Below are 25,867 nucleotides of genomic sequence, written 5' to 3' on the forward strand. Positions count from 1 at the left end.
GCGAGCGATGGACGAGGGGGTCCGCGCGGGTAGGGGGGATCCGCGGCGCGACCGATGGACGAGGGGGTCCGCGCGGGTAGGGGGGATCCGCGGCGCGACCGATGGACGAGGGGGTGCGCGCGGGAAGGGGGGATCCGCGGCGGGCCCGCGATGTGTCCACGTGTGAGAAGGACGGTGCACTGGTTTGAAAAGGATAGCGTAAAGTGTGTGAAGAGGACAGTGCGACAAGGATGACACGTGACATCATCAACGTGTGACAAGGATGGCGTCAACGTGGGACAAGGACGACGCATTGTAAGATGCTGCATAGGTGGGAGAAGGACGACGCAAAGGTAAGTGAGTGATAGCGATGAGCATATGAATGAGAGAGAACGATAATAGCGCGAAGAGAACGCATACGAAAGAGAACTATAATATCGCGAGAACAACGTATGCGAGAGAGAACGATAATAGCTAAGATAACGCGTGCGAGCGAGAACGAAGATATCGCGAGACTTACAACTAACGCGAGACTTATTGTTAGAACGATAGCGCGTACGAAAGAGAGAGAGAGAGAGAACGATAAATTCTTACAACTAGCGCAAGAGAGACGCAAAGGATGGGAGCGCAAGGAGAGGCGCGTAAATAAATACATTTCTTTTTTTTAAATTAAAATATAAAATTTATTTAAATGTGTGCGTGTACTATACAATTTTGTGTGTGTGTGTGTGTGTGTGTGTGTGTGTGTGTGCGCTTAATATATAATAATATATGATATAAAATTAAAAAAAAATAATAATAATAATAATATAAGAAATAAAATTTAAAAAAATATATATGGGGAGGGGGCGATGCACCGGACTAAAGGGAGGCCGCTTCTGGAACAGAAAAAGAGGAAAGATGTATTAATAAAAAACCTAGTCACAATAAAACTTATAGAAGGAAAAATATGTACTTACATCTGTATCCATTATATGTAATGCCATTGGGCGCCCGAATCTCCCCGGGCACCCAAATCTCCTCTTCCGCGTAGGGCTCCTCCCCAAAGAGCCGCCGCAAGTCAAAGATGTCTTCCTCGTCCTGGGGACTCTCCGGGGTGTCACCCCACATATAGGAGAGTTCATATCTCCTTGCCCCTTGACGCTCCGCCCGCACCCACTGCCGGCGCCGGATATTCATAAACCCAGGGATTTGAACCTCATCCTGGGACTACATTAAAAAAATATAATTAGTATAAATACACGCACATTTTTTTTTTTTAAATATTCGCAAATGTAATACTTACCTCCCAATGGAAGGCCAGCTTAACGAGCAAAACACAGAGCAGGTCGAAGAAATATTGCTTCCACCCTGAGCAATTTTCCAAAATGCTATCCATTATTTTTTTTTAATTTGACTTTGACACGCACACGATTCAGAACTTTCTGATGAGAGAACGAGGTCCCGGCACGAGGTTTTATAGTAGAGATGCGACATTATCACCATATCAAAAACGTGTCGTAAGACAAAAGTACGGTCCCATGAAACTCAGCGTGGTATATAATATAATATTAATATTATCATATCGCGACTTTGCGAGGAGACAAACGTCTCGGTATGAAACTTTAGAATAGGGACGTATCATTATCGCTTTACCAAAAATGCGTCGTAAGACAAAAGTATGCATGTTCCCACGCAAATTAGCATGATATAACGCTATAATGCGTCAACCCTGCTCGAAAGGTCATCGAACAGAAACGAACGACTGTCGAACGGCTATCGAACGCTCGTCGAACGGAAACGAACGCCCGTCGAACGGAAACGAACGGTAATTGAACGGTCATCGAACAACTGTCGAACGCAAACGAACGCTCGTTGAACGGTCGTCGAACGGAAACGAACGCTCGTTGAACGGTCGTCGAACGCAAATGAACGACCGTCGAACGGAAACGAACGCTCGTCGAACGGAAATGAACGCCCGTCGAACGGAAACGAATGGTCGTCGAACGGTAATTGAACGGTCATCGAACGGAAACGAACGCTCGTTGAACGGTCGTCGAACGGTAATTGAACGGTCATCGAACGGAAATGAACGGTCATCGAACGGAATTGAACGGTAATCGAACGGAATTGAACGGTAATTGAACACCCATCGAACGGAAACGAACGCCCGTCGAACGGAAACAAACGCTCGTCGAACGGGAATGAACGCTCGTCGAACGGTCATCGAACGTAAAACTATATTCAATTATCAAATATTTAAATGTTTTATCATGTACCACAATGTAGTATCGAAATACAATATCTGTGGCAGCTGTGTCGCGTACGGAAACACGATACTGCACACGTACATAGATAGAGATGAGGAAAGAAAGAAGAGAAAGACGATAAAAATATATTGCATCATCAATTTATTATAAATATGGATTCGACGAATCATTATCATGATGTTTCAACCACCAATTATAAATCTTAAATACATTTTCTAAAACGCAATTTTTTACATGATTTTCACAACGTACAGTATTCTTAACATCTAACTTATTTAAAGAAGCTACATCCTCATAATCTGCATCCAAAGTTTCGATAATCACATCGTTTCTTGCATCATTGTCCAGTATATCGGCTAGCCATTGCCGTTTTTCATGCCCTTTAACGTACACGAGAGGTGATGCATCATCATCCTCCCCCGTTGCACCCATCACCGCTGTCGTAATTAAACGTTTCGATTTCCAATATGAAACGTGTCCATCATTCCACGATAATCCATGGTGATTTTTCATCAACCATAAAACCTGACATCTCTCAGATTTTGTGAGCATGTGCCATGGTTCGGGACATGTAAAAATATAATGAGAAAGTACGGATCCCTTTCTCAGAACAGCAGCTTCCTTCACGACAAAATTTTTCCCAACGATAAATCCTTGTAGATCCACAAACGTTGGCACAACCATGATGACAAGATCCGATCGCAGACTGATGTCGATCGTCAAACATCTCAATCTTTTATATTTTTCATATGCAATGGAGGGGATATTTGCTGACTTATGTAATTTTGCGGACTACATTGGTCAATGGATTATATTCGACAACCCGATCGTGCAAGATGAGACAGTAGGCGGTAGTATTCGCCGGTATATTTTCCCTGCATTCAAACTCTATTCTCACGTCCACGGTAGCAGTTTTGACAGACTCGTTTTGTCGCGAGCAATCAATGACCGCGAGAGGACCGCAATGTAGAAACTTTGAAATGGTTAATAGCGTGGTGCTGTTATCGCATCCGTAATAAGATTTGCGAAAACGAGAGTACATGTTGAATAGAACGGCGAATCTATTTTTTTCAAAATCTAAATTTAAATCATCATAGGGATAAAATTCCGAGTTTAAATAGAGTTTAACGTTGGTCAATTTGCAATCATCGAACAATGTAACATCTTGTGGCACTGAATTCTTTTTACCAGTTTGCAATGCAAAGATCACGTACCGTGGTTTCTCTAGCTGGGAGGCGGCTTTCACGGTCCATGAATGCTTAGTCGTGCTATGCAGCAGAGGAAATTCGTATAGATCCCAAGATCTGAAACTCATGTTCAAGTATCGTCCGCTTTCCAACATTCGCAACATCGACAATTTATTAATCTCGTTCAATATTACATGAGGCATACGCCACTGTATCTTGAGTAATTCAATCTCTGCTTCCGACGATGGGTGTCCGAATAGACAATTATTATCGTTGCGCGAACGTACCAAAATCAATTCGTGACGAGCGTTAATCACAACGCGTTTATAATCTTCGCAAAATCCCAGCAGCATGTTGAGCGGTACGCAATAGTTGAAATAATTTTTGTCACCATTGTACGTCAAATCCCACGCAGCGTTCTTCAAGTTTATACTTTTCTGGTGTGTTAGAGAGACATAATTTTTGAGCGTCGAAGTTATTCCAACATTTCTGTTGCGATCAATCTCTACTCCGTCGAGTTCGCATCGAAGCTCATCAAACATGAATGCGACGCAATTGTTTCCCAATACAACCTTCATTTCGTCATTCGCTTTACGCACATTAAACCTTCCCTCGATGTAAAGAAAGCTTTCGCACGGTAACGTGTACAAATCCTGATGTTGTATAGGTATTCGTATCTCGTCGCTGTATCCAAGCGTCGTATTGGCGTACGGATTGTATGTATGAGTCTCAATCTTGACGATGCGATCGTCAAAGACTGGCTCACCTCCGATATTCAAAATATCAATCATTCTTTTCGTACGATGAATCCCAATGATTTTAAAAATTCACGATTCAACGCGCTCAGCTTCTTCTTAATGGCTATCTTATTATTGTCACCCGATACCGCAATAGTATTGTCCCTCGTAAAAGTATTGTCTCTCACGTGCTCCGTTTCGTTCAGCACGAGCATACTATGTTTGTCGCCGCCGTATATGCAATCTTACGGTAATTTCCTCTCCTCGAAAATCGAGCAATCGACCTCTTTGATCCACAATACGTATCGTTAAATCCGTAATGCTCCGTACGATGATCGGCAGGTAAATGATCTGTGCCGGCGTTTCCGATATCTTATATCCTGGTGGTACGCTCGGTGAAAATTCATGTATTGTGTGTACGCGCATGCCATTGCTGTACGCACCAGTAGTCACGTTACATTCTATACGAATAATATTTACGTTTATAATATTAACCGGTTCGTCCGATTCGTACCACTCGTGAGGTTGCAATATACGATTCGATGAGAATCCAAGCAAGGATCCTACATTGTCGGGTTTGGTAAAGTTTATTCTGTAGGCACATTTGATTTCGCTCTTTAGCGTGCTATGATTGGCGCGAAGCGCTATTGGATATTCCTCATCATAATCGTTTTCAACATCTCTGGAAAGGTGTTCATCTTGCAAAATTGCACGTTTGAGATAGTCATTTATAGCGTACAATTCGTACGATCCTTCGGGAATCGTAATTTCTTTGTCGTCGTTGCCAAAGTAAAATTTATTATTCAAAAAATTTACGTTTGGAATCGTATGATAAGTTTCAAAATCTGTTAATCCAAGCTCGTAATCGGCATCAGTCAAATCTATAGCGGGAAAATAGCTTACAGCGAGAACGCTGCTTCTGCCAGTCAACGTAAGTGTCAGTGACATGTCGAACGAATACTGAGTCGTGACGATGGATTGTCAGGCTTTAAATTGATCGTCGACTGTTTGAAGAAATTTTAAACACAACTGTCCACAGATGCTCTGATTGTAACTTTGATAAGATGCATAATTGTATTCAATTTTCACTCGTCCGAAATATCGCACAAGTTCCTTGGGTGGTCGAAGGTTTCCAAAACTGTCGAAATATACGACACGATCTCCCCTCTTTGCGTACGCTACCCAATGAGTACCGGGACCATCAACGTCATCCAAATTGACGATACCGCTCTCGTTTCGTCGTACACCGCTTATTGGTAAATTATTGCGCATGAAAACACCTCTAAAGAACGGTATGTGCATACGTTTCGCCAATTGTTCCAATTGCACGTTAGTTGTCGCACCCGTAGGCATTTTTAATGTTTTTTCGACGTTTTTTTTTTTCTCTTAGACTTTGTTGAGAATCTCTGTCCACGCTTGTACGGAGCGAGATAAAGTCCGCGACCTTCCATAGCGTGATTGTGACGCTGCAACTCTTCCAGCTGACGTTGCGCCGCCTTGCTATCGTTTACCGCCTTTGCGATTCCCGCCGCATCGCCGGCCAAAGAACCGACAACTCCCAACAACGGTAAAAGTGGTAAAATACCACCGCGTTTCGCTACTGGAAGTATTCGTTTTTTCCTCCTCTTTGTCGTCGATGGCTTTTTCATCCCCATGCCGAGTTTTGTCTTTGCCTTCATTGCCGCCCAAACAGTCGTAGCGGCTGCTCTTTCACCAAGAGTCGAATCCCTCGCGGTAATGCGTTCTCGCGCTCTTGCAGCTAGTATGCGATCCGCGACGTGTCGTTGACCGAGGTCGTTGCTTCGCGAGTAAGCAATGTCGTGCTCGCGACAAGCGGCGTCCAATGGATTGATGCCTCGATCGCCTCTAGCCAATCGTTTCTCTAATCGAGTTCCCGGGCCGCAAAACTGATAACCGGGAATATGTAATTCGATGGGAAGCGCGTTTATCGCACGATTTAAGAGACCGCTACCTCTTACGATTCTCGCTGACATTCGTAGCAATCTTTTATTAACGGTGGCGGACCGTCGATGTGCGTTCGCTGCCACGGCTGATTGTAATGTCGCATGCACGAACGATATTGTCGAACCTCCGAATCAGCCTTTATATATTCTGGAAGCTTGTCCCACAATCGTTCCACGTAATCACCAAAATTTTGTAGTAAAACAATCTTTGGGATATACTGCAGTTGTTCGGCGGTAAGCCGGAAAATGTCTCTTTCATCCGACAGAAGGAGAAACATTTTGATACTGAACGGTTTCGAGTTGAGACACCTCTATAAATAGGTCTCCCCCTCGTGATCATTCGCAAAATTGATTCGAAAGAGAAAACATGCGGTTCGTGCGACAAGCGCGGATAATCAAAGTATCAAATTTCGACGATAGACTAATATCGGAGAAAAAAGTACGCAAGCATGGAAACATGCTACCGACTACTATACGCGGTATCGTTTGCGGCCCTTCAAACTGCGGTAAGACAAACGTGTTGATTAGTTTGATAGAAAGTCCGTACGGTGTACGTTTCGAGAACGCGTACGTATACTCGAAATCGCTTCAACAACCGAAATATAGATACTTGGAAAATTTATTAGCACCTATAGACGAAATTGGTTATTTCACATTCTCTAATAACAGTGATGTCATTCCACCGAGCGAGGCGCTTCCGAATTCCATCTTTATCTTTGATGACGTGGCATGTGGCAAGCAAGATACGATAAGAGAATACTTTGCAATGGGTCGACACTCGAGCGTCGACTGTTTCTATCTTTGTCAAACGTATGCCAAGATACCTAAGCATCTTATACGCGACAATGCGAATCTTTTGATTTTATTTAAACAAGACGGCACAAACTTGAAATATGTATACAACGATCATGTAAATACCGACATGTCTTACGACGATTTCCGCGCATTGTGTCAGAAATGTTGGCAACGCAAATATAGCTTCGTAGTCATTGATAAAGACAGCACGTTGATCAATGGACGATATAGAAGAGGATTTAATGATTTCGCGATACCGTAAAGCGATCAGTCGTCATCGACACATCGATCAAGCATCATGAACGGCGATCGTGAAAAAATTGCGATAGAGATTGCAAAAATGAGCGAATCAATTCGCAAAAAATATCGCGCTTTGAAAACTGGTAAAATGGAGGAAGACGTTGCATTGGAAAGACAATTTAAGCCAATTACCGAACCTTTAAAACAGCTTATCGAAAATACTGTGGAATCTGATGCGCCGAAAATTGAACCATTGAGTTTAACGTTTGGAGAGAAGCATGAGGAAAAAATAAAAGAGTCGAAGCAAGGAATAAAGCGAGCACGGATAAATATGCCGATAAACGATTCGCCGATATATTCGACACCGAATCGATCGAAACGAAGGAAACAATTTTCTAATATGGCTACTGTTTCTACTCCGATAAAAGTACAACCGCGTCAAACAATACCATCCCCGTCCGTCGAAGAAATTTATGAGACCACGCCCGATTCGTTTGTAACATCGGTCCGACATGAATTAGAAACGTCCGAAGGTCAGAAAACGTTCCGAGATCATTTTGGTCCACTAGCGCAAAAATATATAGGAGCTATCATGAGTGTTGATAAAAATAAGAGTATGGATTACGTCTACGGTGTTAAATTTACCAGCGAAGGAATGATGCTCGGTGATAAACGTTTCGATGTGGACATGGAAGATAATATAATTATCGATGGAATAAAATATACGGGATCCGAAGGTATCTACGATTTGATTTTTAGAAAATTTCCCAATCATAAAAAATACACTCAAGACGATTTGTATAAATATCAAAGTATATTAAAAGCAACAAATGCGCATAAACGTAACAACAAAGTTAATAATCCTATTAAAAGTAACAAAGGATACAAGTACAAATATATAATTGCACCATTATTCCCCGATAGAAAGGTGGGAAGAGGTATAGACGCGCCGCACACCATGACGCTAAGCGACAACATGATCGATTACGTGCATTGGAACGATCCCAACGAATTGGTAGATCGTTTGCGATTGCTGGACGCCTCGCGTCGAGCCGGCAACAATGCTCACGACAATGAAATCTTGTCAATTATCGAAGAACTTCGCGAGGCTGGCATTATTATAAATTAAACTATGCGTCAACGATACATGTCATTCCGTCAAAGTTCTCGGTACCGAAATGTCGATTAATAAATTTGGATTATCGCTCGGAACGTCGAATAATTTGTACTATCAATGGAATGGATTATTGAGAAATTACGTTCGCGATAACGCTCTCTGCCAGACTACTACCGGCTTTGACGCAAGGTCGCGCAAGATTCAACGTGTAGCGCAACCGGAAACTGATACTGACGCCGTCAACAAACGATACGTGGATAAACTTTTGAGAGATCGACAGGGAGAAATTGAGCAAAAAATTATCACGCTTGAAACACATGTGCAGGCGCTACGAATAATGATGGACGAGATAAAGAATGTGCTGAGATATGCAACATCTGACTCGACACAGTAAACGAGACATACTAATATCGCAATATTAATTATGCCTCGATCAAACGTGCGAAAGAAGATAAACACCTCCGAAAAGCGACAACTTGTCGAGGAACTACATGCTCCGGCGAGAAGAAATTTTCCACGAAGACGCGTCATTGTACGCGGATACGACGATCTGTGGCAGGCGGACGTGGTCGACATGCGTTCGTATTCTCGACTCAACAAGGGTCATAAATACATACTCACAGTTATCGATGTGTTGAGCAAGTATGCGTGGGCCGTACCGCTCAAGAGCAAGAGCGGAAACGAAATGTCCGAAACGATCGCAAAGATTATTGGAGACGATAAAAGGTGTCCGAAAAATTTTCAAACCGACAGAGGAAAAGAATTTTACAACGCGAGTGTGCAGAAACTCATGAAGAAACACAACATTAATCATTACTCGACGTATTCCATTATGAAAGCCTCGGTCGTGGAACGATTCAACCGTACTTTGAAAAACAATATGTGGAAAATGTTTACGCTCAACGGAAATTACAAATGGATCGACGAGCTATCTCGACTCGTTGCAGAGTACAATACGCGAAAACATCGCACCATCGGTATGAGACCTGCCGACGTCACTCCAGCGATCGCCGAAAAACTTTTAAATACGGTGTATAGCAACGTAAAAATTGCGGCTCCGACAAAATTTAAAGTAGGCGATTCAGTACGCGTAAGCAAATACAAGACCATCTTTGAAAAAGGTTTCACACCTAATTGGACGACTGAAGTTTTTAAGATTGTCGAGGTGCAGAAAACTAATCCCGCGACATTCATACTCCAAGATTCGCGTGGAGATCCCGTCGCTGGAGGATTCTACGAATACGAATTACAACGCGTCGCTAATCCCGACGTATATCTCGTGGAAAAAATTTTGCGGGAAAAGGGTGATGACGTATACGTGAAATGGTTGGGAATGGATAAATCATACAACTCTTGGATACATAAAAATAGTGTATTATAAATATTTATTAAAATAATATACATATAAACTATATAAATAATTTAATATATAAATATTTAATAATATAAAAATATATAAAGTGTATTAAATATAAAAATATATACATGGTTATGTACAAAATATACAATTAATAATAAATAAAATATACATTTATTTACAATGGTATTCTATAATGTCCCCACGGTAACGTATCGGTGGTTTCGGGTACGATATACCGCTTATCGTCGTACGGACTCAGAGCAATTTTCGTCTCGCAGATCGTGTATACTTGGTGCAGTTTAGATCGTATACACGACTGCTGACGCGTCATTTCAATTTCTTCTTTCAAACACCGCGTGTAGTCGTCAAACGTTATCGTTCTCGCAACAACGTTACTCTTGACACCTTTAACTTTCTTCGTGTCCTTTTTTCCATTCACTCGTAACGCGTACATCTTTGCTCTGAGCCCGACGAATTCGGTCATTATGGTACCGTTGTTTTCGTCCTTCATCAGGCCCGGTACCTTTTTATTTACAAGCGGTATACCGTACGCATTATCCACCGCATAATCGCTCGTGTCGAATCTGATGATATCGCGCTTCATATTCTCATACACATCCGCGCACTCAATGTGATATATGAGACTATCCGTATCGGTGTACATTACCTGGCATTTGTCGCGATACATTGGCGTCATATACTCGTGATGAAACTTGTACAAACATGTCTTGGATATGTCGAGTATGCACATACCCACGTAAATCGGTTTGTAGAATTTCACCTCGAGTTTGCGCAATTCCACAGCGATTAAGTTTTCTGAAAAAACGCTTCTGCTGTGGAAATTTGGTTTCGCGATCATTGCCTCTGCGCCATACCGACCATCCCACTTTGTTAATAATTTAACATCGACACGATTGCGTACATTTTCCATCGTTTTACCAAACACCGCATTGTTCATTAATTTATATAAATTTTTTTCGAAATCATTTTTAGCCAATGTTCTAAAATGTGTATTTAATTCTATGTAATTTCGAAGCCAGGGAGATTGTGAAAACTGTAAAATTCGATGTATTTTTGTAACGCGAAGACCGTGACGCGTACACTGCTGCAGGTTGCGGTAGTGTATCACGTAACGCTTCTTATCATATAACGTTGCAAGCAGTTTGAATTCCCGCTTGCCAGGTGGTTTGTCGCGTGTCGGGCAAAACGGTAGGTCAGTGTGCGCATCGTGAAGATGTTGCGGATACTCGAGGTCCACTTCGAGGACATAGCCTGTAGGCGAATCTAGCGTGATGGATGATACGTCAAAATTGGTCACGTCGTCGACCCATTGAAAATCGGCGTAAGGTAACGGTTGACACATTGCCCATCCGTACAAATTATTTACATCAAAGTACATCAAGTACGATGCTGGTTTCGATGGATCGTACGACTCCATGTACTTGTTATTAGCGCGAGCATATCTACCCGAACATTGACTCAGACCGCCGCGTATACCACGTTCGATGAACATAACCATGTCGATGTCAGTAAGCAACTCGAACGTAATTTTCGTATGCTTCAACATGGCGTCCCACGTGTATCCGGGGAGAGTATAGTAATACGCGGGGTCGAGTCCGTAACTTTCGATACATTTATCTTGAAAGTTTTCGAAAATGTCGGCTAATAACAAGACATCAATTTTAAGGTACAAGTCGCTATATTCGCCTAGCGTCCGAATGGAGAATCGCGTCCAGATGTTCTCGGCGTGCGCGTAATCGCTCTCGGATACAGTGTCACCGGTCAAAGAACTGTAAAACGATTCGCGCGGTGGTAAACACGTATCTTGCAACCTATCTACCGAGTCGATGTATTCATACGGAAATACACCTTTCCGCGTTAACAAATTGAAATGTTCGATAGATAAATTTTGATATTCTGATTTTAAAATTTTGAGTTTGTCTTTATCCAAAAACGATGCCAATTTGTCGAGACTCGATGCGAGAAATTTGTATGAATCGATGAAACGTAATTTTACATGATTTTTTGATTCTTCATCCATACAAACATCTTTTGTGAATGAAATATATTTCTCTTTTGTTATCGGAAGTAACTCGATTCTCCCTTCGAACGATGTGGCTATTTCCTCGATAATAAAGTGTGAATCATAACCTGATAAATTATGAAAAACTATTGGAATACAAAAAGATTCTTTATAATTTAAATTGCAATTTGAGTGTGCTGGACCTCTGTACTGCCCGGTCAGATGGCAATGATCGCGAACGCGTGTATCGTCTTGCACGAACGGTTTTTCGCATATATGACATTGAGTGGCGCTATGGAATTTCTCCCACTTTTCGGGTGTTAAATTTACCATGGGGACATTTGTCTTTAAAATATTTTTTACACGTAACGCTAAATTTTTGAGGTCTTCGGCGAACCAAGCTATACAATCGGCGCTACGACGCGAATGATATGCCGATAAAGATTCGTCGTATGAACAATGTACATAATAAGCTAAACTAAATACTTGGTGATGTTGATATGCGTTTTTCTCTTCTTCCGTCTTGGCCAGAACGCATTCCAGGTCGGCGTAGACCACAAATGGAAGCCGCTCCTTCCGATTAAAGTTGTTGAACGATAACCACTTGTCCTTATCGCTCGGCAATCGGACAGCGCAATCATTCATCTTTCCACAGTCGACCGTATGCGACTGCAACTTGGTGTCCGAATTAAAATAATGCAGGCATCTGTAAAAGAAAAATTTTTTAGATTTATATACAATTTGCTACATAACTTATAATTATTCAAATTAAACTTACCGATCGCAGATATATTTTGGATTCTTGTGTTTGCTCAATTGTGAGCTCACGAGCCGGGATAAATTCTTAATCCAAGTGAAATGTCCGACGCTGTTGTCGTCTTCAATGTACAGCAAGTTGATATGCTTATCCCGCTTCTGCTCCGTAAGACGCATCGGGACAATGCTGTTCTTGTCTTCGATGCTGTACACATTTATAGAAATGTCATTGGCAAGTTCAAAATTTTTTATTTGGTTCACAGTCACTGGAAACTCAATGTTCTGGAGATTCAGCACTGTCGTGTAATGCGGGTACGATGATACCCGTTCCGCCTTTCTTTCGGCGGGGTATAGTGCGGCGACCACTGCCCACGCGAAACATGCATTGTCCTTTGATTGTACATTAATCACCGCTCTTTTCATCATAATGTTCCGCAGTAATTTGATGTGACATCCCGCACGCAAAGGATTATACTTATTTATATTTACAGTTAAATTTAATATTCGCGACAAAGCCCACCCGCTATCGCGTTCCTGAAACTCTTCCAGAGACGCTAGGATGGGTTCGATAACGCGCCGTTCGTACCACTCGCGTAAATCGGATGTGCGAAAGAGTTCATAGTTTTTCGTGTTTATACTTTTATTGGCGCGTTTATCCCCAGCCACAAATTCACCGTTAAATATTGTGTTCACTTTCACATTATAATGTTTTTTCATAACGTCCTGCACATGTTCCAACACAATGTCTTTGGCATCATCGAGAAATTGGCGCGGTTCGATGTGATTATAATTTATCACTGCACCAGTCAATATACGACTCTCGAACGCCGCATCAATCTCGCGCCACGCAAGTCTATTTTGACGCGCACTACATCCGGCACCCGCGTGTATGAAACGTCCACGTACCGAATTTTTCAACCCTTCGAGGCGCGCGATCCGAGCAATCAGCGATTGTCGATATCCGATCGATAATCGCGGTCGCTTGATGCGACTTTGCTCTTCCAACGACTCGATATACGTATCACATCGTTGCTCCCACACAATGTAGTCTTCCAATGAATTCACCAAAGTGGATTGCTCTCGCAAATTTTGTTCCTCCATATTGTATCAGACTTGCGAAATGCGCTTCCCAATGATAGTTCTGGATGTACTTTAGCAAAAATACTGGTGGGGTGTGCCTCTTGATCATGATTTATATACTGTCTCATGCATATCATCGAACATTCTAGAATGATTTCATCTTAAAAAATTCCCCGGAATAGCGTGTGCAATTTAACCTTGATAATTTCACGTTTTGTCACGTACATTTGAAAAATCTGATGTGGTTGCATCGGGAGCAGCCGTACATCGGCGCTTGATTTTAGCACATTCAGCTAAATCTTTGTCTAGGGGTGATGTGCGTTTTAACCTTGGCGGTTAATCTTTGTTCCGATGCGCATCTTAACCTTGAAAATTTCACGTTTTGTCACGTACATTTGAAAAATCTGACGTGATTGCATCAGGAGCAGCCGTACATCGGCGCTCGATTTTAGCGAATTCAGCTAAATCTTTGTTCTGGGGATGATGATGTCATCGCAGCCGTACATCGGCGCGACAAAATTTTAGAGGAAATTAAAATGTCGTGTCAGCAATAATCCCCTCTACATCGCAATTTGCGATACTATTTGAATTGATATTAATTCTAATACGATCAATATTGCATCAATCGCGCGTGTGAAAGGTTCGCTGAAGAAATCGATATGAATTTTTACGTTCCGATTCGAAACGGTGAAACTCCACCGTGTAAGAAGCAAAAATGTGACACGTAAGTTTCGATCGTTTAAAAATTTTATTTATTATTTAATTATTTAATTTTTTAAATATTGATCTAATTTATATATTTTTATAGCATTCAGCCTCGTCGTGCGACTCGCATACTTGGAAGAAGATATGCTCTAACCCCAACGTCGTACAAGTATTTGGACATTGGAATAAGCGTTGGAGCTGTGTCGTACGTGGAACTGATTCTCGGTGATAATCGAGGTAATCAAATAGTGTTGCCTTTTTCAACATGGAATTTGTTGATGCAGAAGCAAGCAGACATTGAACAATTTCTACAATCGACTGCTCTCCCATTAAGGATTGGAGATTTATCGATTGAAATGTATCAATCGAAAATTGTAAAACTCACATTATGTGACAATTCTTTGTACATGAAACCACTGACATTATTACATTTATTTAATTTTGAAAATTGTATCGATCATATGCACAATTGGTTATGTGAGAATACGTATCTCGTAAATGAAAAATTTAAACAATTTGAAACTGTTTTACGACGTAACAATATTACTACTGTATGCGATGCTGTAAAAACGATACGTGATAGTGACGTCTTTAACAGCGAATCAATAATCGATTGCGAATTATTAACATGTGCTGTAAATGATATTCTTTACGATGCGTGCAATAAATAATTATTTTTATTCCATCTATGATTTTAATTCTTTCCTTCCATACGAATAAGAATAGTTATACTTTTCTCAACACGCTCCGCTAAAGATGTTGAGAAATGCTGAGGTAGATGAGACGTGATGCTCTAGTTGGAATGAGACAAAAGATATTAAAAGATATATAATGAAGAGGAGCCTGCGACATTAGAATATTATTTCTTTCGTTGTTCTGTGCTTGTCACAAAGTTGTGGAGAGTGTGTGAGGAAGAAAAGTGAACAAAATTATGTGTATTCCTAAACCATACAAATCGAGGTCCGATCCTCGCTTTTACTCTGATCTCCCGAGAATACACATTGCAAAATGTTTCTGGACCGAATCCTACCAACGTCGAAACCGACACTACTGCAAGGATTGTCGGTACGGATTTTATCGAAATTATGCATTAAAACATAATTATTTCCACGGGTTCTTCGAGGGACCGTTTACACCGTTTAGGTGCTGTCACTGCGGCACGGAGGTAACGGTGATAAGATCTGTCCTAGACTGCAAGGATTGTTACCAGGAATATTGTCATACGTTCCGTACCCTCAAGAGACAAGGATATGATGTAGATAATATGTCCATCATAGTATATAATACTGACCGAATGGAAATCTGGAAGATACATTTTTTACCATCTGAACCTCCTAGTATAGAAGAGCAACGAGAGGAGTTGCTGGAACCTTATTACATGCTGCCTACTCAGAGCGAAAATTCGGCGACGCGTAACGAACTCTTCTTTCAAGAAACATAATTTGTAAGTAACTTTCAATTTATAATATATCAAAAGTTCTAAAATAAATTATTAAAAACTATTCAAATGTCTTTTTCTGTTCCAGGAGCGGCTCCACTCAGCCCGGCACATCGACCCCTTAGCATTCTAGGAGCGGCCTCCTCCTTAGCCCGGCGCACTCCCCCCAAATATATTATTCTTATTATTTTATTATTATATTATTATTATTATTTTTTTTAATTTTATATCATATATTATTATATATTAAGCGCACACATACACACACACACACACACACACACACACATACACACACAAATTGTATAGTACACGCACACATTTAAATAAATTTTATGTTTTAATTTAAAAAAGAATGTGATTATTTACGCGCCTCTCCTTGCGTTCCCATCCCTTGCGTCTCTCTTGCGCTAGTTGTAAGTATAGCGATATCGTTCTCTCTCTCTTTCGTACGCGCTATCGTTTTAACAATAAGTCTCGCGTTAGTTGTAAGTCTCGCGATATCTTCGTTCTCGCTCGCACGCGTTATCTTAGCTATTATCGTTCTCTCTCGCATACGTTGTTCTCGCGATATTATAGTTCTCTTTCGTATGCGTTCTCTTCGCGATATTATCGTTCTCTCTCATTCATATGCTCATCGCTATCACTCACTTACCTTTGCGTCGTCCTTCTCCCACCTATGCAGCATCTTACAATGCGTCATCCTTGTCCCACGTTGACGCCATCCTTGTCACACGTTGATGATGTCACGTGTCATCCTTGTCGCACTGTCCTCTTCACACACTTTACGCTATCCTTTTCAAACCAGTGCACCGTCCTTCTCACACGTGGACACATCGCGGGCCCGCCGCGGATCCCCCCTTCCCGCGCGGACCCCCTCGTCCATCGGTCGCGCCGCGGATCCCCCCTACCCGCGCGGACCCCCTCGTCCATCGCTCGCGCCGCGGATCCCCCCTACCCGCGCGGACCCCCTCGTCCATCGCTCGCGCCGCGATCCCCCCCTACCCGCGCGGACCCCCTCGTCCACCGGTCGCGCCGCGGATCCCCCCTACCCGCGCGTGACGTCACTCCCCGCACGTGACGTCATCATCCCCCGTACGTGACGTCATCATCCCCCGCACGTGATGTCATCATCCCCGCACGTGACGTCATCATCCCCGCACGTGACGTCATCATCCCGCGTGACGTCACCCTCCCCCGCGTGACGTCACCCCCCCGCGTGACGTCACCCCCCCCCCCGCGTGACGTCATCCCCGTGACGTCACCCCCCGCGTGACGTCACCCCCCGCCGGTTCCCCCTCGCTCCTCACCCCCCCTCGGAGCCCCTGGGTTAGAAACCTCATAGTATTACTACTAGCGGTTATGTGATCTTATGTTAGAAACGCGAAAATTGCGCGATGCGAGATTAAAGATTACTGTAATACACGAGAAAGACATCCAACATCCGATTGACATAGGTGCGAGATCGATAGATAGAAGATTGACAATAGATATCGGAGAGCGATGTGAGCTCGAGGACGACAAGAGAGAGAATGACGTGATTGGTCGAAGGCGTCGCGGCGGGAGCGTCGCCGCGGTTGGCCGGAGGATCGATGGTGAGGCGGCCACCAGAAGTCACGTCTATAAAAGAAGGAGGCGCGAGAACTCGAGAGCAGAGATGCCAGATTCCGGCCTTTCGGTAGCATGCGGTAGCATGGAGAGGATAATAGAAAGAGACAAAACATGATTCTCTCTCGCTCTTTTCTCACAGAGAGAATCATGTTTTATGTTATGTTAGGTCTAAATTTTCAGAACGTTTATGTAGAATATTTTTTATCATTTATAGAAAGTTAATTAATATCTACCTTTTTAATTAATTATATGACTTGTGTACATGCATTATTATCGTGACCACAGATTTCTGTGTCGTTAGTCGTGACATATCATTCAGAGAGAAGCCTTCGCAGTAAATGTATGTATAGTGAATAGTTATAGGTTGTTTGGTTTAATAATTAATATTTATTACATATAAGTTTTTTAATTTATAATTTATATATATATTTATATATAGTTTACATAGTTTGCATATAGTTTATATAAACTTTTAATATATATATAGTTTATATAAAGATTGTATTAATAAATATATATAATTATTTAATTAATAAGAATAATTTATTAATAAGTTTTGTTTATTAATAAAATAATTTTTATTTAGATGGATATAAAAGAAAAGGTTGCAATCAGCCTTTTAATGGACAGTAACTTGAGTGCTACAAGTACAGAAAATTCGAGTATTAGTGACTGGAGCAATAGTAGTTTTTCCTTGAATGAAGCAAGTAGTCTTACTGTTAGTAATAAATCTTCAAGCAGTGAAGAAAACGAGGAATGTTTACTTTTGTTTCCTTTAATGAAACATTTAATCAGTGGACGTAAAAGACATCGGGTTGAAGATTACATTAATACTGTGGATAGCTGGACAGATTCAGAATTTAAGGAGCACTTGCGAATCAAGCGCACCACAGCAATTCTATTAATAGGTAATATTTATTAATAGCTAATATCCATTAAAAGTAGTTAATTTAATCTATAATTTTTTACATATTTTGCATATTTTTTACATATTTTAGATGAATTGCAAGAAAGTGGATTTATTCCTTCGCATTCGTTTGGAGTGAAACCAATTGAAGCAAGAGTCAGCTTTTTAATATTTTTATGGCATTTGGCAAACACAGAACCGTTACGTACAATATCAGATCGATTTGATGTGTCAATTTCATCTGTTTTTCGAGTTATTCGCCGAGTAACTGCTTGGATATTAACAAAGTTAGATGATATTATCCATATTAATTTAATAATAATAATTAATCCATATTATCCATTTAATAATAATAATTAATCCATATTATCCACATTAATTTGCAATTAACAATTACATTTTTTTTTTCGAAACAATTATGTGTTTTCTTTACACCAATTGATACCTCTCATTATTTTGTACGTAAAAGTATTAAGGTAAGATAATCGAAAAATGAATATTTTACAAGATATTTTACGGTTTATGTAAAATTAAGAAATTAAGAAATTATTTCAAGCCTCATAACTCAAAAAGTACTTAACGAAAAGTACTTAATTATAGTGTTTTGGAAAGCTCTCGAGATAAGCTACAAGAATATGCAATGAAAAATAGTAGGTTCCGTTTAAGAAATTGAAGGTGACTTTTATGTGACCTTCAAATGACTATCCAAGGTCAAATTTTTGCCACCATCTGTCCCCCTCGAAGTTAAGCAACTTTTATTTGAAACATTTTGTTGTACAGGGTGGGGAAAAATTATTGGTCAAGCTTTTGCCAGTCGATTCTACTCGTCGAGATCGCCAACATTGCATCATAAACATGGTGCCGCAAAATTAACTTTCAAGGTCATTTTCAATGTCAAATTTTTTTATTGGCTTAGTCGATTCTACTCGTCGAGCTGAACAAAAGTCTCAAAGGGACCATATGCCGGAAATCAATATTTCATAGAAAAATCTTCGTTTCAAGTTTTTAGAAGCCAAAAAATTTCGTAAAATTAATTGTCATGGGTGTAAAATCTGCTTAATCTACTCTTAACGTTACCCAGGAACAACGAAGTGGGCGTGGTAGATTTTTGTTCCCTTCGGGGTATCTTGGTACCCAATAACATTTCAACGGCTGTTGGTTCCTTAAAGCAACGGTCATTTGCCTCGGAGAGGAATAATATATCGCTCCATAAGACATTCGTTACTTGTGCTTAAGAAGCTTTCCATCCATATCCAGACCTTTTTCGTGATTATTAGAAGACCGCCGCTGATCTTGAATCAATTTTCAGTGTAAAATTAAAAAAAATTGTTTTAATTTTTTACCAAATTTTTTCTAAGAATAACGTTGCTGTAGCATGCCTTGACGTGGTGGCCGTGATCGGGCGCATCGGGATGGGCGTGACCAACGTCTAATGCTTCGAGCAATTGATCGTGTTCATGGTAATTACACACGAGCACGAGCTCTTTATGCTAGTTGGTTGCGACGCCAAGCTAATGGCAGACCATTACGTCCAGGGTCCGTGCCTGATCGTCGAGATTTCAACGACTCGATGAACGATTCCATAATCAGGAGCAAATAAATTTTGCAGGTGCTGGCCACCGTAGGGCAGGTCGTCCTCGTGTGTCTTTGAGAATTGAGGAACGTGTGATTGCTCTAGCTCGAACTTATCCTGTCATGGGATCACGACGCATAGGCGCGCGAGTAGGGGTTGATCATAAAACAGTCTTGCGCATTCTCCATTCTGAGGAAGGCCTACGACCCTACAAAGTGCAGGTAGTGCATGAGTTACGATCTGGTGATCGCACAGCTCGTCTTCGTTTTTGTCGGTGGATGCTTCGCAAGATCCGAAGAAATCGGCACTTTCTGAAAAATATAGTGTTCACTGATGAATCCAGTTTTTCCAGCACTTCCATTTTGAAAATGTTCGCATCTGGCGCAGACGCAATCCACACGCAATGGTCCAAAGAGTTCAGCAGGGCCGTTTCTCAGTCAATGTTTGGGCAGGGATACTCGGGAATGATTATATTGCTCCTGTGTTTCTCTCAAACCGATCGTCAAGCGTTGAGTATTTGCGGTTTCTACGTCATATTCTCCTGAATCGACTGCGACGTATGGTTCCGAGGAATGCCCGTAATCGAATTTTTTTTATGAATGACGGTGCTCCACCGCATTTCGGCAGGCAAGTCCGCGCTTTTTTACAACGAGTTTTTGGAACTCGATGGATCGGTCGTAATCCTGCGCCACACTTATGGCCCGCCCGTTCACCTGACCTGAACCCTCTGGACTTTTATTTCTGGGGAGCTCTGAAAGCCATTGTTTATGGGTCAGGCAGGGCTTTAAGGACGGCTCAGGATTTACGATATCGCATTGAAGAGGCGGTTGCTACTTTAGCACGAAATCGAGCTGTGCTCCGTAGAGTGCGAGATAATTTGGTGGAGAGACTCCAAGCTTGCATTGATAACGGTGGTGGTTACGTTGAAGCTGGCAGACAAGCACAACTGCTCAGAGCTATTGGGGCCGATGGGTCAGTTCTGTTTGTTCGTAGGCAGCGTCGACGACGATAAAGTGAGAGGCGAGGGGAACTCACTATAATCAAGTCACCCCGAAGTGAGAGGCGAGGGGAACTCACTATAATCAAGTCACCCCGAAGTGAGAGGCGAGGGGAACTCACAATAATCAAGTCACCCCGAAGTGAGAGGCGAGGGGAACTCACAATAATCAAGTCACCCCGAAGGGAACAGAAATCTACCACGTCCACGTCGTTGTTCCTGGGTAGCGCTAAGAGTAGATTAAGCAGATTTTTGACCTTGAAAACGAATTTTTCAAGGTCATTTTTGGGAGGTGATTTTCGCTAATCATGATCAGGATATTCAGAACATGATTATAAGAACTTTATAAGCATCAGATTTATTTTCTGACTTCATAAAAATCGATTTTTTGGAAATTTCAGGCAAAAAAACTTGAAACGAAGATTTCTCTATGAAATATTGATTTCCGGCATATGGTCCCTTTGAGACTTTTGTTCAGCTCGACGAGTAGAATCGACTAAGCCAATAAAAAAATTTGACATTGAAAATGACCTTGAAAGTTAATTTTGCGGCACCATGTTTATGATGCAATGTTGGCGATCTCGACGAGTAGAATCGACTGGCAAAAGCTTGACCAAAAATTTTTCCCCACCCTGTACATTCAAAAATAAAAAAGTTATTGGGGTGGGTAACTTAAAATAACACCCTGGATATATATATATATATATATATATATATATATATATATATATTCAAAATGTGTTTGATATTTGCTTATCAAATAATCGGCGGCAGGTTGGTAACCGAACGCGGCTCGCACCGACTCTTCGGACACGCGAGGCGAGACGGCCAAAGTGAGGGGACAAGCACACACACACAAATGGCCGGTGAAACAGTCGATTTAGTTTTAGAGAGTAGATAGCAAAATGAGCGGTTTGATTGTTCACGTTGAGCAGTGCTGATGAGCCCGTCGATGTATGCGACGTTCAAACATCACACTTCCGTTATAATGAGCAATATGAATTCTAGATGCCGGGAGCTCGGATGAGCACGTGGCACGCGCGAGGAACCGCTCTCGTGCAGTGAGGCGTATTCTTGTAGTGAGCAGATAACACGAGATTCCGACACCGATGAGCAAAGGAAAGCGTGCTAACATAAGCAAGTGCAGAGCAGAAAACACAGAAAGCAGTTAGCAAAGCTGACTGAATGAGAATGATAAGGGAGCGACACAATTCACATGCACACGGACAACATGTAGAGAGCGACTGGGGAAGCTTCCGGAAAAGAAGCCCCACTTTTGGGCCCGTACAGGGTCACGTGATGTGCAAGCTCGAGAGGTGGCGCCGCCAGGCGGGCGTTGCGTGCTACGCGGTTAGCAACAGCGCGCCCGAATCTAAATTGCCCTAATGATGCCCAAATGATTTGCGAACATTCCGCCCGCCATCAGCAATTATTGCTGATGTATAACTGGTCTATGAGCGAATTGATAATGGGGCGAGCTTGACTATCGGGCGCGTGAGCTGTGTTGTCGCTGTTTTGATTGTAACGATCCGGGTGAGTCCATCCTTTCCTGGGTGTAGCTTCACTACTCTTGCTAGTGGCCATTTTGAAGGGGGAATCTTTCATCCGCACCAATGTTCCAACTTTGATGTGATTCGAAGGATGATGCCATTTTGAGATTGCTTGTTGACGTTGCAGATAATGAGCCGATCACTGAGACCAGAACTGCTGTACTTTCTGTTGGATGAGCTGCCATCTAGATAACCTAGGAGTTGAGAGATCGATTAATGATGGTTCTGGAAGAGAATTTAGAACCCCCCCGATGAGAAAATGCCCAGGTGTGGGAGCTGAAATATCTTCAGGATCGTCACTTAACGGTTCGAGCGGTCGCGAATTGAGTACTGCTTCAATTTGAGTAAGCAGGGTAGAGTATTCTTCAAAAGTGAGCTGAGTTTCTCCAATCGTCCTTCGTAAGTGAAATTTGATTGATTTGACAACCGCCTCCCATTTCCCACCCATATGGGGAGAGGACGGTGAGTTGAACTTCCACTCGGTTCCTTCAGTTGATAAGGCGGTTGTGATCTTGTTTACTTCCCTTGAGCCTTTCGTAAAGAGCCTCTTGAGTTCCTTATTCGCCCCGATGAAATTTGTTCCACAATCCGAGTAGATTATTTGAGCCAGTCCTCTTCGTGATGAAAATCGTCGATAAGTCGCGAGGAAACCTTCAGTTGAGTAATCGCTGACCACCTCCAGATGGACAGCAGAAGAGGTGAGGCATACGAAAACGCATATCCACCCTTTGTGAGTTTTAGCTCCTCTACCCTTCCAAGTTTTGAGTGTGATCGGTCCTGCGTAATCCACCCCCGTATGAGAAAATGGCCGTGAGGGTGTCACGCGCGCCAATGGTAGCTGACTCATGAGTTGCTGGGCTCGTGCCTCCCTTTGTCGCGCGCACACAACACATTTAAGAATGTGCGATTTAACTGGAGCTCTTCCGCCGATGATCCAGGTGGTTTGGCGAACTCTTGAAAGTGTGAGTTGCGCACCCCCATGGAGAGTTGCCCGATGAGCTTGGTCAATGATCAAATTTGTTAATGGAGAGTTCCTGGGGAGGATCGCAGGATGCTTTTCTTCGTAATTGAGTTGCGCTTCGCTGAGTCTCCCTCCAACTCTTACTACACCCCCTTTGTCGATAAATGCAGTGAGTCTTGAGAACGCATGAGAGTGAGGTAACAATGATCCCTTTGTGAACAGCTTAATTTCATGAGAGAAGTATGCCGTTTGCGTTGCCTTGATCCATAAGAGCCTGGCTTGTTGTAAATCCTTTGGTGAGATGAGAGATGGGGATGTGTCGAGGGAGTTCCTGAGCTTGCCAATGAATCTTGTACAAAGTGCAGTAATTCTGAGTAGTATATTGAGCGATGAATATCGGTAGATCAAGTCCCAGTGATATTCTGGGCTTGATGCACTGACAATTAATGAGATTCCTGCTCGAGCCTCTGAACTGCCAAGTGATGATGACAATTCTGGTTGAGAGGGCCATTCCATTTGATCTTTAGTGAGCCATTGTGGCCCGGTCCACCACAATGAATGATCCTTGAGTTGGTCGGTGTCAACGCCTCGCGATGCACAATCCGCCGGATTCATACTGCCAGGAACATGACGCCAGGTGGTATCTGTGCACAATTCTTGAATTTGCGTTACTCGGTTCCTGACATAATCCTTCCAGCGAGATAAGTGCGATCTGATCCAATTGAGAGTCACTTGAGAATCTGTCCACAGATGAGTTGCGCCTACCTTGAGCTTCAGTGTGGCTTTAACGTGAGAGGCGAGTTTTGTGAGCATGAACGCTGCTGTGAGTTCTAATCGTGGAATCGTCAACTTCTTGAGAGGTGCTACTTTCGTTTTAGAGCACACTAATATTGAGCGTGAGCCAGTGAAGTGCGAGCCAGTGGACAGTGAGTTAACAGTCAAATAAATGACTGCTCCCATGGCGAGTTGAGAAGCATCCGAAAAACCATGAAGTTCCACAGTGGAGTCACTCCACGTATTGAGCCATCGTGGAACTGAGACGCTGGCCAGCGCGTTGAGTTGGTTTCTCATTGAAAGCCACCTTATGCTGAGAGAGGCTGGTAAGGGATCATCCCAGCCGAGCTTGAATAACCATAATTCTTGTAATAAAACCTTGGCCCTTATTACTACCGGTGAGACCAAACCGAGAGGATCAAATATCTGAGCCACTTCAGATAGTATGAGGCGTTTGGTGAGCTTCCTTGGAGGTGAGTTGAACTTTGATGAGAAAATGAACTTGTCTTCCTGAGGAATCCATTTGAGTCCGAGTAATTTGGTTTCGCAGTCGTCCAATGATACTGTATTCGTTTTAGAGCACGATACTGAGATGTCAGTGAGAAATTGTTGATCCGTTGCATGCCATTTTGCGAGGGGGAAACCGCCCGCGTTGCACAAGCCTATGATTTGATGAGTGACAATTTTGAGCTCTGAGATTGTGTCCGCTCCCCCGAAGATATCGTCCACATAACGTCCATGTGTTAGTGATGGAACCGCCAGTGGAAATGAGCTGCCTTCGTCTTTGACCAGTTGTAGTAATACTCTCGTGGCCAAGAAGGGAGCTGCTCGTGTACCGTATGTTACGGTAGTGAGATGGAAAGGAATCTCGTTGAGTTGGTCATCAATCCATAAGATTCGCTGCAGATTCCAATTCTCTTTGTTTACTTTCATTTGCCGATACATCTTTTTGTAATGTCAGTCGCAAAGATGTGGCGATGATGACGGATCCATATGAGCACGTCCATGACATTGAGCAGTAGGTTTGCACCGGTGTGCATGATGTCGTTGATGGATTTCCCAGAGGATGTTAGACTCGAGCCGTTAAAAACGACTCTGAGCTTCGTTGACGTATTGTCCGGTTTGAGCACTCCGTGATGGGGCAGGTAGAATGGTGGATGAGCCAAAGACAGGTTGATTGGATCTTCCCTCAGGACCCTTAACCCTCCTGACTCCGAAGAATCATGTGCCAGGTTTTTCCTGAGTTCCGATCCCCCATCAGTGACTTTCCTCATGTGTCCGAGATCCTCGTATTCTTTGAGAAATGTCGTATAGAGTTGGCGATATTGAGCATCCTTGCTCAATCGACGAATTGTTCGTTTAAGACATCTTGATGCTGTCTCTCGAGACTCTCCTAGAGCTGAGGGTGATGAACTGAGTGGGATCCGCACAATGTAGCGTCCTGAAATCTCTCTGGTGTGAGTAGCTTGAAAGTGAGCCTCACATTCTTCTTCTGCTGGAGTCAGTGTTGTTTGAGCCGTTGATGGCATTTCCTCTTGTTCCCAAAACCTTGTTAGAAGCTCATTGAGAGCATTCTGTTGATGAGCTGTTATTTGGTGAGCGTGCACACTTGCTAAGTTGGCCACGTTCACTGGTCCAATGAGAATCCACCCAAAGATTGAGAGCTGGGCAACTGGTGATGTCGCATCACCTCTAATGATCTGAGGCTTGACAACTGAGCCGTAATGATTTGCCCCAATGATGATGTCCACTGCTCTAGGACGATGGTATATTCAGGATCTGCAAGAGAAAGACCGTTAAAATGTGGCCAGTCACTAGGAGTGACTTTGATAGATGGGATCAACGATGTGAGCCTTTTTAGGAT

At 42.5% G+C, this 25,867-nt stretch overlaps 5 protein-coding genes across 5 annotated transcripts; 1 reads left to right on the forward strand and 4 right to left on the reverse strand.

Annotated features, from left to right (window-relative positions):
* Positions 1–851: 851 nt before the first annotated feature.
* LOC145974892 (uncharacterized) lies at positions 852–1,360 on the reverse strand. Its single transcript, XM_083104961.1, has 2 exons — positions 1,265–1,360; positions 852–1,188 (listed from the first exon to the last, which is right to left on the reverse strand). Exons 1-2 carry the CDS (start codon positions 1,355–1,357, stop codon positions 913–915), a joined length of 369 nt encoding a protein of 122 aa, XP_082961087.1. The 5' UTR covers positions 1,358–1,360; the 3' UTR covers positions 852–912.
* Positions 1,361–8,570: 7,210 nt separating this feature from the next.
* On the reverse strand, positions 8,571–13,508 carry LOC145974236 (uncharacterized). Its single transcript, XM_083104041.1, has 4 exons — positions 13,433–13,508; positions 12,430–12,772; positions 12,059–12,357; positions 8,571–8,596 (listed from the first exon to the last, which is right to left on the reverse strand). The coding sequence occupies exons 1-4, from the start codon at positions 13,506–13,508 to the stop codon at positions 8,571–8,573; spliced, it is 744 nt and encodes a 247-aa protein (XP_082960167.1).
* Positions 13,509–17,419: 3,911 nt separating this feature from the next.
* Positions 17,420–21,183, forward strand: LOC145974237 (uncharacterized). The gene is made up of 5 exons (XM_083104042.1): positions 17,420–17,581; positions 17,828–18,149; positions 18,240–18,435; positions 20,349–20,693; positions 21,120–21,183. The coding sequence occupies exons 2-5, from the start codon at positions 17,828–17,830 to the stop codon at positions 21,181–21,183; spliced, it is 927 nt and encodes a 308-aa protein (XP_082960168.1). The 5' UTR covers positions 17,420–17,581.
* Positions 21,184–22,407: 1,224 nt separating this feature from the next.
* On the reverse strand, positions 22,408–24,936 carry LOC145974238 (uncharacterized). The gene has a single exon (XM_083104043.1). The coding sequence runs from the start codon at positions 24,934–24,936 to the stop codon at positions 22,408–22,410; it is 2,529 nt and encodes an 842-aa protein (XP_082960169.1).
* Positions 24,933–25,532, reverse strand: LOC145974239 (uncharacterized). Its single transcript, XM_083104045.1, has one exon. The coding sequence runs from the start codon at positions 25,530–25,532 to the stop codon at positions 24,933–24,935; it is 600 nt and encodes a 199-aa protein (XP_082960171.1).
* Positions 25,533–25,867: the final 335 nt, after the last annotated feature.

The sequence above is a fragment of the Camponotus vicinus genome, unplaced genomic scaffold (genome assembly GCF_025532165.1).
Source record: "Camponotus vicinus isolate PSW18456_S1 unplaced genomic scaffold, iyCamVici1.0 SCAF_7, whole genome shotgun sequence".
NCBI classification, from domain to species: domain Eukaryota; kingdom Metazoa; phylum Arthropoda; class Insecta; order Hymenoptera; family Formicidae; genus Camponotus; species Camponotus vicinus.

Excerpts from the sequence above, each read along its gene's own strand:
- LOC145974892 (XM_083104961.1), bottom strand. The coding sequence starts at position 1,357 with ATGGATAGCATTTTGGAAAATTGCTCAGGGTGGAAGCAATATTTCTTC. Across the intron at positions 1,189-1,264 it reads AGCTGGCCTTCCATTGGGAG|TCCCAGGATGAGGTTCAAAT; the intron begins GTAAGTATTACA and ends TTTTTAATGTAG.
- LOC145974236 (XM_083104041.1), bottom strand. The coding sequence starts at position 13,508 with ATGGAGGAACAAAATTTGCGAGAGCAATCCACTTTGGTGAATTCATTG. Across the intron at positions 12,773-13,432 it reads CATTGTGTGGGAGCAACGAT|TGGTCGCCGCACTATACCCC; the intron begins GTGATACGTATA and ends TCGCGTGGGCAG. Across the intron at positions 12,358-12,429 it reads CCAAAATATATCTGCGATCG|ATGCCTGCATTATTTTAATT; the intron begins GTAAGTTTAATT and ends TTTCTTTTACAG.
- LOC145974237 (XM_083104042.1), top strand. The coding sequence starts at position 17,828 with ATGGATATAAAAGAAAAGGTTGCAATCAGCCTTTTAATGGACAGTAAC. Across the intron at positions 18,150-18,239 it reads CACAGCAATTCTATTAATAG|ATGAATTGCAAGAAAGTGGA; the intron begins GTAATATTTATT and ends TACATATTTTAG. Across the intron at positions 20,694-21,119 it reads AGAGCTATTGGGGCCGATGG|GCAAAAAAACTTGAAACGAA; the intron begins GTCAGTTCTGTT and ends TGGAAATTTCAG.
- LOC145974238 (XM_083104043.1), bottom strand. The coding sequence starts at position 24,936 with ATGAAAGTAAACAAAGAGAATTGGAATCTGCAGCGAATCTTATGGATT.
- LOC145974239 (XM_083104045.1), bottom strand. The coding sequence starts at position 25,532 with ATGCCATCAACGGCTCAAACAACACTGACTCCAGCAGAAGAAGAATGT.